At 42.6% G+C, this 16,301-nt stretch overlaps 1 protein-coding gene across 1 annotated transcript in view; it reads left to right on the forward strand.

The window, feature by feature from the left end:
• Positions 1 to 14,146, forward strand: part of ANKAR (ankyrin and armadillo repeat containing) — a 57,252-nt gene extending 43,106 nt beyond the window's left edge. Inside the window, exons 16-22 of the mRNA XM_028707832.2 lie at positions 1,142 to 1,264; positions 4,464 to 4,622; positions 6,039 to 6,156; positions 7,101 to 7,210; positions 9,995 to 10,191; positions 11,194 to 11,259; positions 13,832 to 14,146. Coding sequence (XP_028563665.2) covers positions 1,142 to 1,264; positions 4,464 to 4,622; positions 6,039 to 6,156; positions 7,101 to 7,210; positions 9,995 to 10,191; positions 11,194 to 11,259; positions 13,832 to 14,048 — 990 coding nt within the window. The 3' untranslated portion in view covers positions 14,049 to 14,146. The remainder of the gene's footprint in view (positions 1 to 1,141; positions 1,265 to 4,463; positions 4,623 to 6,038; positions 6,157 to 7,100; positions 7,211 to 9,994; positions 10,192 to 11,193; positions 11,260 to 13,831) is intronic.
• The last annotated feature ends 2,155 nt before the right edge of the window (positions 14,147 to 16,301 follow it).

Raw genomic sequence — 16,301 nt, forward strand, 5'->3', positions numbered from 1 at the left:
GATAGACCAAGGGTCTGACATAGTATAAGGCAGCTTCTTATGTTCCTATACAAAGAAACTAGCTGCTGGTCACAGCCAACCATATTTGGAAACTGGCACCTAATTGGTTAGAGTTGTATGACGCTGATGTTCACAAAAGTAACATGGCTATAATAATTTTGTTTGCTACATTCCAGTTCTTAAAGATGATATTGTAGACAATGTTATTGTAGACAAGGAGCTGCCAACAGCAACATCCCCATATCTGGCTTGATATCCTCACATCTTCTCTCCCCTATAATATCTAACATCTCCCCTGTGACCTCTAATCATACAACTCAACCACTAGTGGCACCCAGTTATGTGGAGCAAGGATGGGGAGATTTGCATTTTGATGACCATGTCATGTGGCAAGTTTCACTAGAGGTTATGGGAAGGTTGTGGGGAAAGGGAGAGAATTAGGTGCTAGGATGCTGTTTGGGGCATTAGCTATTTGGCTGGTAAAATTGCATGGACAAGGAGGATACAATTAGGGGAAGGAGAACTCTGAGGATGCAAGTGAGGATACAATTAGGGGAAGGAGAACTATGTTTATCAGTAAATATATTTGGAAACCTCAGGGCAAGACAAAAATCTCCATTAAGCAGTGTGGAACTGTTGTGCTGTGAGGTACAGCATGAGTCCAGTTTGTTATATATTAAGTGCACATATTATAACAACTCTGGACGAGATTGTGGCTTTTTATGGTGTAAATGTCCTTGTACTGCAGCTACATGTTACTTAAAGGGATTGTTCATTGGTGACTGAGGGATAGTCAGCAAGCTCTGAAGGACGTTTGGAATGGGGCTGAAAATTTGGTATTGGGCTAAAAAATAATTGAATTTAACCAATGTGTTCATTGTGGGAGGCAGTGGAAGACAGAAGTGCCTGGCATGCTCTGGTCCATGGGGTCACGAAGAGTCGGACACGAGTAAACGACTAAACAACAAAATGTGTTCAAGATCACCTATTAAATCAGTAAAAATGTTCTTTATATGCAGTGTATATGTCTGAATCCCATTCTGAACTTTGATGTGAATAGGATAGGATATAATCTATTATATAAAACTGATATTTTCTCTCTTTTTTAAACTTCTGCTTTTCCATTCAACTGATTATTTAGGTTGAAGTTGCATATTCTTTGGCTTGCATTGTTCTAAAGAACGATAACCTGCAGAGTGTGTTGCGAGAGAAGGAAGGCTTTAGTTATTCTGACGTCCTTGGGCTCCTTTACGCACCAGAGAAGGTACTGGCTTTACTGGAGAACATCATAGTGCCCATTTAAGAGAAAAGATTAAATACACTTCATGCTGTAATAAGGCACTGGCATTCTTTCTTTCTTTGTTTCAACTACTGTAATGTCAGTGCCTGATTACAGGAACGGATCCTTTCCCCAAAGCTGTGAGCAAATACTCCTTTCCATGTACAGATCTGCTCCCGCCATTAGAATAGAAGAGCCAGTGCACACATACAAGAGATTAAAGGGGACCTCCTTTACTTCACCGCAAGCTGGAGGGCCAATGAGTATATGCACCGGCCAAATGTGATGCAGCTAGGTAAATTTTAGATCCAAACTTGGGTCTCCAGCTGCTTTTGGACTACAAATCCCATCATCCCTGGCCACTTTTCCTGCTAGCTATGGATGATGGTAGTTGTAGTCCAAAAACTGCTGGAGACACAAGTTTTGAGAAACCCTATCCTAGACCCTGGGCTTAACGGTGTGGGGAACAGAGACTTTACATGATTGTGTGTGTGTCTTAGTTCACTTATGAAGTGCACAATTAACAATTAACCTTCACCCATGCTTTGCAACTGCATCTACATTCCTGATACACTTGAGCCACAAACGATTTTAAAAATCACAAATCTGAGCGTGTGCCATTATTATTCCAATCTCACTTAAATCTCGCCTGGCAGCTTCATTATACACCTTTTAGGCACCAGGCAAAAACATTCCTCTTTGACCATGCCTTTGGCTGACTGACATCCAATGCCCTTTTAAAATGTGAGCGTGTGTGGAGAGGGGTGTTATTGGGGGGTTGTTGTTGTTGTTGAGTGTGTATTTTGTGTTTTTGTACTGTGATTTTATGTTGCAACCACCCTGAGACCTGCGGGTACAGGGCGGTATACAAATTTTAATAATGAGGTTGTTGTTGTTGATGATGATGATGATGATGATACAGTGGTACCTCGGGCTACATACGCTTCAGGTTACATACGCTTCAGGTTACAGACTCCGCTAACCCAGAAATATTACCTTGGGTTAAGAACTTTGCTTCAGGATGAGAACAGAAATCGTGCAGCAGCAGCGCAGCGGCAGCAGGAGGCCCCATTAACTAAAGTGGTACCTCAGGTTAAGAACAGTTTCAGGTTAAGAACAGACCTCCAGAACGAATTAAGTTCTTAACCTGAGGTACCACTGTACAGTCATCCTGATCCATTGTTTCTTAGTGAGCATGGAATTTCATGGCCTCATTTCGCCTCTTCCTTCTCTCTATCATACTAGCTACAGACAACACTGACACACTCTAGCCATATTCAGGTGTGCTGCATTGGTATTAACATGAGTGGGAGCACTGGGGACAAGAGAGCTAGCTCTGCCCACCCCCCGCCAGCACCAGTCAAATTGCCCTCCCTGAGGGCAAACTTAAGAAGTGGGCAGCCTTCTGTGCTTATGGAGGTTCCCTGTCTATTCAGGAATGCTGGAAATTTATAGTTCTGCAATGACCGCTCCCCACATCAAATGGGGGCGCCTTTTGCGTGGTCACGCGCAACCCCCCGGATCCCAGTGCTACTCCTGGTAGTCCAGGCTGGCTTCATCCTCCCTAGGCTGGATACCTGAAGGTCTCCGCCTACCTCAGCCAATCACCCAATCCCGCCTGGGGAGGCGTTGCCAGGGGATTGGCCAGGTAAGGGGAGGGACAGTCCTGCCCACACAACAGAAGGTGAATCTTACCTGTGAAGCGGCAGGCGGCTCCAGAGCTTCTCCCCTTTCCCGGAATGCTGGAAATTTATAGTTCTGCAACATGGGCTTGCCGGTCAGAAGGTCGGCGGTTCGAATCCCAGCAACGGGGTGAGCTCTTGTTGCTCGGTCCCTGCTCCTGCCAACCTAGCAGTTCGAAAGCACGTCAAAGGGCAAGTAGATAAATAGGTACCGCTCTGGCGGGAAGGTAAACGGCGTTTCTGTGTGCTGTTCTGGTTCGCCAGAAGCGGCTTAGTCATGCTGGCCACATGACCCGGAAGCTGTACACCTGCTCCCTCGGCCAATAAAGCGAGATGAGCGCCACAACCCCAGAGTCGGTCACGACTGGACCTAATGGTCAGGGGTCACTTTACCTTTAACATGCAGACAGCCTTCACAAGCCTCCCCATTTCAGAAGATCGCCTTCCAAGTCCTGAAGGGGAATGGGGGCAGAGCTACCATGCTTGTCACCACTGTCCCTTCCCTGATGTGTAAACACAGGTACAGGATTGCCTGAAGAGCCACCGAAAAACAAACAAGTGAAACCTTATGCCGCTATAAATGTGTCGGCTTTCAAGAGTGCGCAAGATTCCATTCTTCATACTGCAACAAATTTACCCAGCCACCCTCTGGAATTTATTTTATTTTATTTTATTTTTTATTTCAAAACCAAAAAAAATTACAAACAGCAAATTCAAAATCCATATTCATTTTCTAACATAAGCCTATTACATAGATTACCTAAATTAGAATATATCTAATTGCTCTAGGCTTCCCTTTGCTATATGTAAATACAACACAATTAACAAATTATATTATAAATGATATTATAGGTTCCCATATACCCCCCACTCCCCTTCACCCATGTGTGATCTCAATATTTTACTTCTTCCATCTTGTTGTGTTGTTATAATTTAATACGTGTTCAATTGATTCTATTATTATTTTCTTGCTTACCCTTGCACGTTTTACACATTCTCTATTAATATTTCCATTCCGGAACCATATTTTTTCATGTATTCCTTCACTCCATACCACTCTCTAATTATTCTCTGATTTGCGTGGCCTCTAATAACTGCCATCAATTTTGCCATTTCTGCAAACTCACAGAGTTTGCTTTGCTATTCTAATAGCGATGGGATTTTCTCCCCCTTCCAGTTTTTTGCAGTCAATATTCTGGCAGCTGCTGTTGCGTAATTCCACCCTCTGGAATTTAATAATACCACATGGAAAGTGCACCCCCTAAATCTGTCCTAAAGGTTCCCCCAATCCTCTGGAGCAGGTCTGGGTAGGGTGTGGGGTGCTTGCTTGAGTGAGTCTGTGTCCCACTGCACAAGCAGAAATTCTTGCACTGACACAACTTGGTAGCTGAATACCACCCATGGTTGTGTGTGTGTGTGTGTGTGTGTGTGTGTGTGTGTGTTTTTATGTACTTTATATTTCACGGTCAATACAATTTACTTGTTTCTCTGATTGTTTTAAGGATATCTGTTTGCGAGCAGGAAATGCTATCGCCCTTTTTGCATATAATAATCCCAGCCAGCAGTTACTGATTTTAGAGAGCGGACCAATATCTGTGTCTATATTTGAACCTTTCCTGGAATCGGAAGTAGAGACAGACAGAGCAATGGCTGCCTTTCAGGTACGAAACCAGAGATCACGCTGAGAGTTCACCCAGAATGCATAAGCACGCGTGTGCCATTTTTTAAAATGGAGTTTTCAATAAAGGACTGTTTGAATGCTATGCCTCTGTCTTCTTGCTCAAATACAAAGGACTCTGCTCAATCTACTACATTGGAGAAGGAGATTTGCATCTTCTCCCTTTCGGCAGCAGCTTCTGATCCTTGTGGGTGTTCCATAAACATCTGGTTTGCCACTGTGAGAATAGGGTCCTGGAAGAGAGATGGACCATTTTCCTGATCTACAAGGACTCTTCTTATGTTAGTTTTCTGGTATAGCTTCCGTTTCTCAAATCGATAAACGATATATCTATCATTTTGAATACCTTTGAAAGGTTTTCAAAGTGTCATAGGTACAACCTATGACACTTTCAGGTGTCATAGGTACAACCTAACACCTGCGTAGTACCCAAAAGAGCCTCATTAGACTACCTGCTACCTCCTCCCACATTTCAAGATTGTCACAATTAAATAAAGACTCCATAGTTTCTATATGAGTCAACTTTCCCCTCCTGACTCCTACTCTGTTTACCATCTAGCCTGGTGAAGAGTTCTGGAGAGCTTGAAAATTTGCAGATATTTTGTGACCTCTTCATTGGTCTAATAAAGGCATATGTAATGTGGATTTTGGATTTTTTTCTTAAAGGCCACCATGGCTATTTTTGCTTTTTCTGTTATCAATGACTTGTGTCAACGTAGCCTGCCCAATTGTTCCTTCAACCATTCATCTATTGTGAAGAGTCATTTTTGCCCGAGAGGTTCAAGGCATTGCTTAGGAACCTGTGATCTCAATATTTTTAAAGTTATGCCCAATGTCTCAATCTGTGCCCACTTCAAGTACTTCTGCTATTGTTACTTCATTGGTTGCAGTTTCATATTTTTAGTCTGCAGAGAAACCTATATACACTAACAAGGGCATATGTACCTAAATAAGCACAATAGCATATCTTTGTAAAATATAAAGAATATAGGAAAATTGCAATTTTTAAAGAATTGGTTTGAAATATGGAAAAAGGTGTCGTGTTTTTACTTGCAAAATGTGTACGCATGTCTTAATTTCTAGTGTAAATTCTCCCATGTATGTCTGCATATGTTTGCATCATAGACTAATAAATGCTTCTGCAAACTCAGAAGTGTGAGGGCTGAGCTTTTGTGCTTTGTCTCCATCCGCAGGTAACACAAACATATTCTCTTCCATTCCTATGATTGTGTAGCCATAAGCCACATTCTCATTAAAATATGCTTGCTTTTTACTGGGACAAAAAAAGAATAACAATTTTTGCTGGAAGCAGGAAATGCAGAGAAATGGGGGGGGGGGGAATGTGTGAGGCCTGATTAATATATTAATGCATTGTGTAAAAATGTTTCTTTTATTTCAGATAGTTATACTAGCCAGAATTATAGTTGATAAGGATAAAGTCAGTCTGTCTGCAAAAGGAGTTTCTATTTTGGTCGACCTGCTATGTTCGGAAAAGACAGCGACTCTGGTGTTAATAGGCAAGTAATGTTGCAAAGAAAAGCACTGTTTTTCAAGGCAGCATGCTTATACAACACTGGAATAGTGCAAAATCTTAAAATAGTAGGATGTGATTGTTGATATGCCTTGTCTTGGTTTCTATTATTCTCTAGAGGCAGGTGTTTATTCTGTCAAGACTATTCTTATTCTTATTCTTATTCTTGCTATGCCACCTATCTGACTTGGTTGCCCAAGCCGACAATACAGCAAAGGTTCTTGCTTCATTTAAATTACCATATTTTTCGCTCCATAAGATGCACATGACCATAAGACGAACCCAGTTTTTAGAGGAGGAAAACAAGAAAAAAAATATTCTGAACAAAACAGTGGATGTGTGATTTTTGTGGTTCATGCTGTGGCCACAGACATGATATGTGATTTGACTGTGAGTTTGGGGTGGCCCAATGCAAAAATCCTGAGGATCCATGTGCTTTTACCTCCCCCCTCCCAGGCAGCCTCCTTTATCGCTAGAGTCCCTTATCTCCCTCCAATCACTTGCCGATCAGCTGCTCAGCGGCTTCGTTTCAACACCCCCTTCCCTCTTTCTAAAAACAAAAAACAAAACACAATCTGCTTTTCGCCCCTGGGCAATTCGGCTCCAGGGACCACGCATTCGCTCCATAAGACGCGCAGACATTTCACCTTACTTTTTAGGAGGAAAAAAGTGCGTCTTATGGAGCGAAAAATATGGTGATTGCACATTGGAGCACATATTTTACCTAAAGCCATAAGTGTCAATATGTTCTAAGAGTGCAATAAAAAGAATACTGCAAAGTGTGGCTATAGAAATTGTACTGGGGTTCTTGAAATGGTTCAGAAATGGACATCTGTCTGCTGAAGTTAATTGTACCAAAAAGCTTTTTTTGTATAATTTTAGCTCAATTTACTAGTAACATTTAATCTCGGTTATCTATTTTTTCTATAGGGAAGCTATTGGCTAGTTTGGCTCACACAAGAGCAGGTATTCCAGAAGCAATTACATGCTTAGGAACTGTCCAGCGTCTTTGTTATCATTTATACGCAAAGGAAGAAGAGGTACAGCTATTTTATTTTTTCAGTCCCCCCCCCCCATTTGATCCATTCAGTCTAACTTTCTAATGCAACTAAACTGTTGAAATATAAAACACGATGAAAATAAGCAACGTGAACTCTTTAATAGTATCAAAATATAATCACCTCCTTTTACCCTAAGATTATTAATCAAAAATGAATGCAATATACAGTATTGGTTTTTCAGTAATGCACATTGGAAGTCATATTTCGCCAATATGCATACATTAGAAGGGTGGCAGTGATGGTGGGGAAAACCCAACTTTTAAAGCCATCATTTAGTCACTCTGCGTTAATTTCATAAAAAACAAGAAATAATTAATGGGAAAGGGTGGAGGGTTTTTTTTTGTATATATGCTCTCAGGGTACTTCCAGACTGTTGCTATTTTGGATTGATATTCAGTCACATAGTAGCAAATTCAGATTGCTCAATTAAAGACCATCTTTTTTGTAACACGGTTTTTTAAGAGAGATCCAGGAGAGATCATGGACTCGACAGGCTGGTTGTATTGCCGTCTTTTCCTGGAAAATTGGTGAAAACGCTGGTGTAAATACAACAACCATAAATTGTAATTAAAATATCACTGCAGCAGGAACTGTTCAATGATTAATTGTTCATTTAAAATATATCACCTCACTCAGTTGGATGGACCCTGAGGCCATCTTGGCGGAGGAGCAAGCTGGATTTAGGCAAGGCAGATCCACCATAGATCACTGTTTTGTCTTAGCACATCTTATTGACAAATACGCCAAGAAAGCCCGTGGGGTCTTATATGCAGCCTTCATTGATTTGAAGGCTGCCTTTGATTCGATTTCATGAGTAAGACTCTGGGCCAAATTGAATACATCCAGTATAGATAAAAAATTATTATTTTTGATTAATGGCCTATATAAAGATTGTGTTGTATATAAAGACTGTATTGTACATAAGATCCTCCACAAATGGCCAACTCATAGGCCCTGTACCAGCCACCAAGCAAGGCTGCATTTTAGCCCCAGCTTTTTTAAACCTATATCACCTCCCACCGCCACTTTAAGTAGAAAACAGGTACTATGGAAGGTGGACTTCCCAGACACCATGGTAGAGAATACAAGAACAGACCAGATCCAGCATGGATCACACATTCCAGGGTGTGGCGTGCAAGTCTTTTGTCGCAGTAAACAGGGATCTGGAAGGTCTGAATTCCCATCACTTTAATTGACTGAATATAATAATTGACCAAGGGTAGCAAGAAACCTACAAGGGACTCAGCTACATTAGTAAAAAAAAAAAACAAAAAACGTTTTGAATGCATTATAAACATGCAACACCAGATGGCGCCACAGAGCAAAATAATTTCTATGCTATTTTTACATAGCGGTTTGTTTTGTCTTTAGTTATTACAATTTAATTTCTGACTTACTTATAGCATTTTTCCCACCCAAGGTCTCACCATTCTTAAGAAGAACCCTGTTGGATGTCATAGGCATCCCCAGCCAAGTCTGATAGTTAATTCTTTATTGGGAAAACATGCACTAACAGCAATTTCCATAACGCCCTAGATACAAACACACACGTGCTTCTAGGCAGCTGTTCCTGGGTCTGTGTTCTGCAGAGAAATTGTAGCAATAGTGGGACCACACACCCTCCAGGTTATGTACCCTCATCTGATGGGGTGCACCCATGCAACCTGAGGCTTCTCCTATGTGGAAGCAATCACTGTTCTTTCCTCTTTCAAGCCCCTCAGGCCTAGAAGACAGCGGGGCAGGGGGTGGCAGGGATTCGACTGGCCTGTCCCTTACCTGAACAGCCTCTTCCTTTGACTTGTCCTGCACACCCATCTCCATCTCTGACCATACACACACACACACACCTGCTCAGGCTCCTGCCTTGTAAAGGTAAAGGTAAAGGTACCCCTGCCCGTGCGGGCCAGTTGTGTCCGACTCTAGGGTTGCGTGCTCATCTCGCTCTAGAGGCCGTGAGCCGGCGCCGTCCGAAGACACTTCCGGGTCACGTGGCCAGCGTGAAGAAGCTGCAGCTGGCGAGCCAGCACCAGCGCAGCACATGGAAACGCCATTTACCTTCCCGCTATAAAGCGGTACCTATTTATCTACTTGCACTTTCATGTGCCTTGGAACTGCTAGGTGGGCAGGAGCTGGGACCGAATGACGGGAGCTCACCCCGCCGCGGGGATTCGAACCGCCGACCATACGATCGGCAAGTCCTAGGCACTGAGGTTTTACCCACAGCGCCACCCCGCAGTGCCAAACCCCATAAATATCTGGCCCCTCTCCTGGGTCAATCCCCTGGCCTCTTTCCTCTGCCCACAAAAGTCATCCGAGGCCTGCCAGTTCCTGACACTGGATCAGGCCAAAGGCCTATCTAGTCCAGTATCCTGTTCCCACATGGGCAGGGAAGTGAAGATCTCCCAGGTGAGACAGTGGGAGTCTGGAAGCAGAAAGGAAATCTCCCAGGCAAGAGCTGGGAGGATCCACCACTTAAAATTTTTTTTTTTAAATTATTAGATTTTCTAATTTAATAATCCAATCAAATCTCATTAAATATTCCAAATTATACATCTACATATCAAATAGTTCAAATATTCTGCCGAATTATAAACTTTCTGTGGCGTGACAAGTTCTACTTTTGAGAGATAACTCTCCATTTTAATTTTTCTTTTTCTGTGTTTTTATTTAGATGAGTTTCTTTTATTGATTTTATATATATATTTATGCTTTAATAAAATCCTTCAGGGAAAAGACACCTGAAAGTGAGGTTCTTTTTTTCAGGTTCGTACATCTATGGCATGTGCTCTGGGATATTTAACATTCAACCGAACTGCATATCGCCATTTGCTAGTACAATGTAGGAATAAGCCCAAGTTGTTCAAGAGGCTAATACTGAACCTTAGCAAGGATGCAAGAATAAATTCAGACTTTGTGAGAGAATTTAAGAGGCAAAAAAGAGTTGGGCTTCCAGCTCTCAGGTAACAATTAGCAACCTTTCAATTATCTTATGGTTTGTTTGCTTTTTAAGGTTTTGAGTCCCTCACTTTTCACGTACTGAAAATCTTACTGATCCTCGCAAGACGAAATTACCGTAATTCGTTCCGCGAGTTTTGTCGTCTTGCGATTTTTTTCGTCTTGCAAAGCACTGTGTCGGGAAAGTTTTGGAAAAGCTTCAAAAATCACCAAAGTCTTCAAAAACCTCAAAAAAGGCTACCACACCGTGTTCTATGAGTTGCTCCTCGAAGTCAAGTCGCAACTGTATTAACGGTTTTAAGAAAAAGGAAACAAACTTGCAAGACGTTTTCGTCTTGCGAAGCAAGCCCATAGGGAAAATCGTCTTGCGAAGCAACTCAAAAAACCAAAAACCCTTTCGTCTTGCGAGTTTTTCGTCTTGCGAGGCATTCGTCTTGCGAGGTACCGCTGTAAAACAAAAGCATTTTTTAATTTCCCAGTACAACCACAGAAAAAATCATAAACACAACAGCGTATTCTAGTTTGTGTGAAAGGTGATTACAGTCTAGCGCTACAATTACATATCATGATATAAATAGGAAATGGCTATTATATAACAAGCCGTGCATAAGATTTCTTCTTTTTCTCCTGAGGTTAAAGACCGGTGCCTAAATTTGGTGTGAGGAACCTGTGGCCCTCCAGATGTTGTTGGACTACAACTCCCATCATCCCTAGCTAGCAGGACCAGTGGTCAAGTATGATAGGAATTGTAGTTCAAAAACAGTTTCAAGTTACGGAAACCTTGGTCTAGATCCTTAATACATTCCCCAGCAAGAAACTCATTTAAGTAAGCAAAGTTTAAGTAAGCAAAGTCCCAGCTGTTTGGAAATGAGAGCTGAGGTTCAAAACAACCTTCCGTAATTGTTTAAATGCCTATTGCTTAATTGGAACACAGATCCTTTGTTGTCCTTGCTGCTTGTCATTATATGTCAAGACTACTACTAACATTCTGCCTTTTAAATTTTCAGTTTGGAGATAAACGGAGGGCCACCTGCAGTTCCCATACACATACGAGGTAATTTATTCAGAAATAACTCTCGTTGGCTAGACAGCTCTGCCCTTTCAGCTCAGCTATATACCGTATTTTTCGCTCTATAGGATGCACCGGACCACAAGACGCACCTAGTTTTAAGAGGGGGAAATCAATTTTAAATGGATCCCGCTCGCTGTTGGATGGATGGATCCCGCTCGCTGTTTTGGCTTCTTTAGCCATGCGCAGCCCCTCCGGCCGGGAGAGGCTGCGCACGGCTATGGCAATTCCCCCACCTCCGGCAAAAGCCCACAGGAGCTGCGCACCCTTTCAGGAGCGCGCGGCTCCTGCGGGCTTTTCTACGAGGAGGGAGAAGGGACTGACTGGTCGCGTCAGTCCCTTCTCCCTCCTGGGGGAAAGCCCGCAAGAGCCGCGCGGAGCTTGTGTGTGGCTCTTGGGGGCTTTTCCTGCCTGCCTCCCCCCTGCATTCGCTCCATAAGCCGCACACACGTTTCCCCTTACTTTTTACGGTAATATACAGTATTATGACAAATGAAGGAAGTTCTGAATTACCCATAAAGAGCAAAGGGCATGAGAAGCCGAGCATGTTAAATCTCACTGTATGTGTGGCGGGGGGCTGCTGATATCTATTAGCTCATCAAATACATAAAATAAAAGTTTGATTATACCTGGACAGAATCGAGAGAATTGAGGGGCCCATTCTGCCATCCAGTGGCAATCCCTCACACTTCACAAGCTGTTGTTCTGGGGGGCCCTTGATCTTTAGACATTACGTGAAGGGGACAGACACATTACCTGCGTGTAGACCAGACTTCAGGTGTGTCAGATTTTCTTCTTTAGAAACACAAGTTCTACCAAACCGAGGCAGATGCAAAAAGCCATTAAAGAACTGGGTACAGTATGCTTGGGCTGCATCTCAATCCAAACAGTGTGTCAAAAGTAGTGTTTCCCAAACCTGGGTCTCCAGCTGTATAGGGGGGAACTACAACTCCCATCATCCCTAGCTAGCAAGACCAGCAGCCAGGGATGATGGGAATTGTAGTCCGAAAACAGCTGGAGACCCAAGTTTGGTCTAAAGCAAAGCAGTTATTTTTTGCAAGTGAGGGGCAGTTTTTGTAGGGCAAGGGTGCCAACAGTTCAGAGGGGGAAAGACAAACAAATGCTTTACTTATGTAAGCTTAAGAATCCCTCTGTTCCATGGGCTGTTAGGCTGCTGAACGGAAAATAATATAGTGCAACTGACTTTCGGGGCTGCGACAAGCACACAGAGTGCAATGAAATTGAGTGTTTGGGTGGGGGAGGTACACAGGTTGTACATTGACAATAAAGGTATTATTATTATTATTATTATTATTATTATTATTATTATTATTATACTTGCCAGTGCATAAAAAGGATGCCAACTTGAATAAAATATTGGAGGGTCCCAGGTAAGCCCTGCGCCCCACAAAATTGACCACAAGACGGGGGCACACACACCATTTGAGTGGCAACGGCCATCAACTGGGTGTTGGAAAAATCTCTCCAGTGGTCCTCCCTGGCTATAAATCTCCCTCAGTCCAGAGAGACCGGTGATAAGTGACCCTTCCCTCCTGAGAGGAGCACACTCGTCTTCTGGCATATCATAGCAGAAGAAAGAGTCAATCAGTAGCTCTAAACTACTTTATTTTACAGTCTATATACAGAGACTTCATCAGCATGTCTGTGCTCTCTCAGCACCAGTACAGAACAGCATCACAAACAGAAATGAAACGAACTTCCAACAGTACTCAAACAGTACTGAGACTTCCTGTCTCACGCTCTCTCAGACACTCACATGATATACACAAAACTCAGGAACTTTCTACCATATGTGGTGGGTACGTAGGAAAATACAGGTATTCTGCGAGAGTATCCATGCAGAACTGCAAAAAATGCTAAAGATCGTTTTCAATAAAAAAACCAGAGGCCTACCTCCTGGGAATAACTGATTTGGATATTCCACAAAAGAGGAAGGGTATCTTTTTATATGCGACGGAGGCAGCAAGAGTTCTGATCGCAGCAAAATGGAAGAGTAATGAAATCCCCTCTGTACAAGATTGGATCCAAAAGCTAACAGACTATGCCGAATTAGATGGTCTATCAGAAAAAATAAAGAATAAATCGAAACAGGAATTTGTTTCAAAATGGGAGGTTTTCAAAGAATATCTGAAAAATAAATATACTAGTTTAAATTCTGTTGCAGCATTCGAGGAACTTCAGTAATAGTTGCAAGGTAGATATACGAAATTAGATATATTAAGAATAAGTTTAATTGTGATAAAAGTGTGTATTGGCAATAAGTAATATGTAATCGAAATATGGAATAGACTGGAGGTTGGGTCTTTAGTGTTAAGACCAATATATGTTATATTGTTTGCTAAGAAAATTATGTGTTTATAGTAATACACACACACACACAAAAAAAACAAACAAACATAGTGCTACTGCTGGAGCAGCACAAATGGATAAAAATCCTAACACTGAGAGGGGGGAAAGTGTGACCCCCTCAAATATTCTAGGAGTCGGCTCCTCTGGTGCATAAGAAAGCAATATTTTCATTTTGCAGACAAATCCCAGACTAGTGGCGTCAAGATATACAAAACGAAGTGTCGTCCAAAGGATTCCCTCTTCTTGGTGCCCACGGTGACCCACCTAATGGGAAGGTTCAAAACACCGGAAAAGCCCCGCGTCCCAGTATCCGGCCACATTCCCTTTCCACACGCCACAACATCGGACCTCATTCAAGTTTCGAGACCGAGAATTGTCGATGTCTCTGCGCTCCTCAGCCACTTGTCGGGAAAGAAATCTTGACTTTAGTGCCTGCACAGGGGCAGCCACGGAAACAGTAGTGTCTCTGCTAATACCTTTCAGATAATTAGGGTAAATATTACTGCTCTGTCCGTAACAGATTTGCACAATGAAAGTTTGTCTATTAATAATGCAAAAAAATAAAAAATAAATAAATTACTGCTGTGGTAGAGAATAAAAAGGCTGGCAATTGACTGTAAGCATTCGTGTCTGAAAAGAAACTTAGGTGCAGTATTGAAGCAGAAGTGTTTTTTCATAGCCTCCAGTGTTGCCTAGAGAAACCTAAGAGATCATTCACAATACCTCTCAATGTTGGTATCTTTTATAATAATTTCATAATAATAATTTATTATTTGTACCCCGCCCATCTGGCTGGGTTTCCCCAGCCACTCTGGGCGGCTTCCACGGAGACCAAAAATACACTAAAATGTCACACATTAAAAACTTCCCTGAACAGGGCTGCCTTAAGATGTCTTCTGAATGTCAGGTAGTTGTTTATCTCTTTGACATCTGATGGGAGGGTGTTCCACAGGGTGGGTGCCACTACCGAGAAGGCCCTCTGCCTGGTTCCCTGTAGCTTTGCTTCTCGCAATGAGGGAACTGCCAGAAGGCCTTCGGCGCTGGACCTCAGCATCCGGGCAGAACGATGGGGGTGGAGACGCTCCTTCAGGTATACTGGGCCAAGGCCGTTTAGGGCTTTAAAGGTCAACACCAACACGGTGTTCAAGAGGCTGCATTTCATGTTAGAAAAATCCCAATTTTGGGAGCCGGGCTGTCTGAAGCCTTCCAGGCATGGCTAAGAAAGCGGGGTATCATTCATCGCATATCAAACCCATTTTCTCCCCAAGAAAACTCGGTTGCAGAATGCAAAATTAGATCTTTGCAGACAATGCAAGCTTCTATCCTGTGTGATTCTGGTTTACCCCAGAACATTCTGGGAAAACCAAGATCCTTCAAAGCACTGTCAAGACATTCATTCCAATTCCTAACAGATTACCGAAGCCCACAAAGCCATCTTGGGCTTTGACAATCTGCTTGGAATTGGTATGAATGTCTTGACGGTGCTTTGAAGAATCTTGGTTTTCCCAAGTATAGCTCAATAGAAGTATAGCTCATACTTGTATGTACACCAAAGGTACAGGTGACAAACGTGAACTGTGTCTTTCGTATGATGATGCTTCCAGTCTTGCCTCTGTGTTAACTCTCACATTTCAAGCAATCACGTTAAAATTAATTTTATGTCTTTTCTATACGGGCATAGTAGAAAGGATGCTGGGACATCTACTCTAATAATTCAGGTCTTCTTCATAGAAAGTATCTGTCCGTGGTATGTTTTAAGGTAAGGTAAAAAGGTAAAGGACCCCTGGACGGTTAAGTCCAGTCGAAATCGACTATGGGGTCCGGCGCTCATCTCCGCTTTTAGGCCGAGAGAGCCGGCGTTCGTCCGCAGACAGCTTTCCGGGTCATGTGGCCAGCATGACTAAACCACTTCTGGCGCAACGGAACACAGTGACGGAGGCCAGAGGTAAACGGCAGTATGTTTTACATCCTTCCCTTCACCTTGAAAACTGGTTTAAGCAGATGTTTTAACTTAAAATAGAGAATTACGCTGTAAATGTGCTTATTAAACTACAGTGAGGTAGTGAGGTAGCTCGGTTTCATAGGGATATATCCTATTACAGTGATCCCCCCATCTTTCTTGGTCCATTTGAAAGGGGCTGCAGGATATATTGGATGCAATATATCAACTTTCATATCAATAACCTTCAAGGCAGGTGTAACATTTCTCCCCCACTTGCAAACAGGTGCAGGCTTTGAACTGGTATTCCCATTTGGAAGGTACTAAACAAACGTACCAAATTTGATTCTTATCCCCCAGGTGCTTAGTGTGGTTACTGAGTTACAAAGGGACTAAACCAAAGGACTTACTTCGCTGTGCCATGATCTTAAGCAAAGGGTGGTGACAGCATGCTAAAGATAAACTATACAGTAGTACCTCGGGTTAAGAACTTAATTCGTTCTGGAGGTCTGTTCTTAAGCTGCAACTGTTCTTAACCTGAAGCACCACTTTAGCTAATGGGGCCTCCTGCTGCTGCTGCGCCACCACCGCGTGATTTCTGTCCTCATCCTGAAGCAAAATTCTTAACCCGAGATATTATTTCTGGGTTAGCGGAGTCTGTAACCTGAAGCGTATGTAACCTTAAGCGTATGTAACCCGAGGTACCATTGTATTAACAAACAGAGTAAAATTATAAA

This window comes from Podarcis muralis, chromosome 1 (genome assembly GCF_964188315.1).
Source record: "Podarcis muralis chromosome 1, rPodMur119.hap1.1, whole genome shotgun sequence".
In the NCBI taxonomy this organism is placed as follows: Eukaryota; Metazoa; Chordata; class Lepidosauria; order Squamata; family Lacertidae; genus Podarcis; species Podarcis muralis.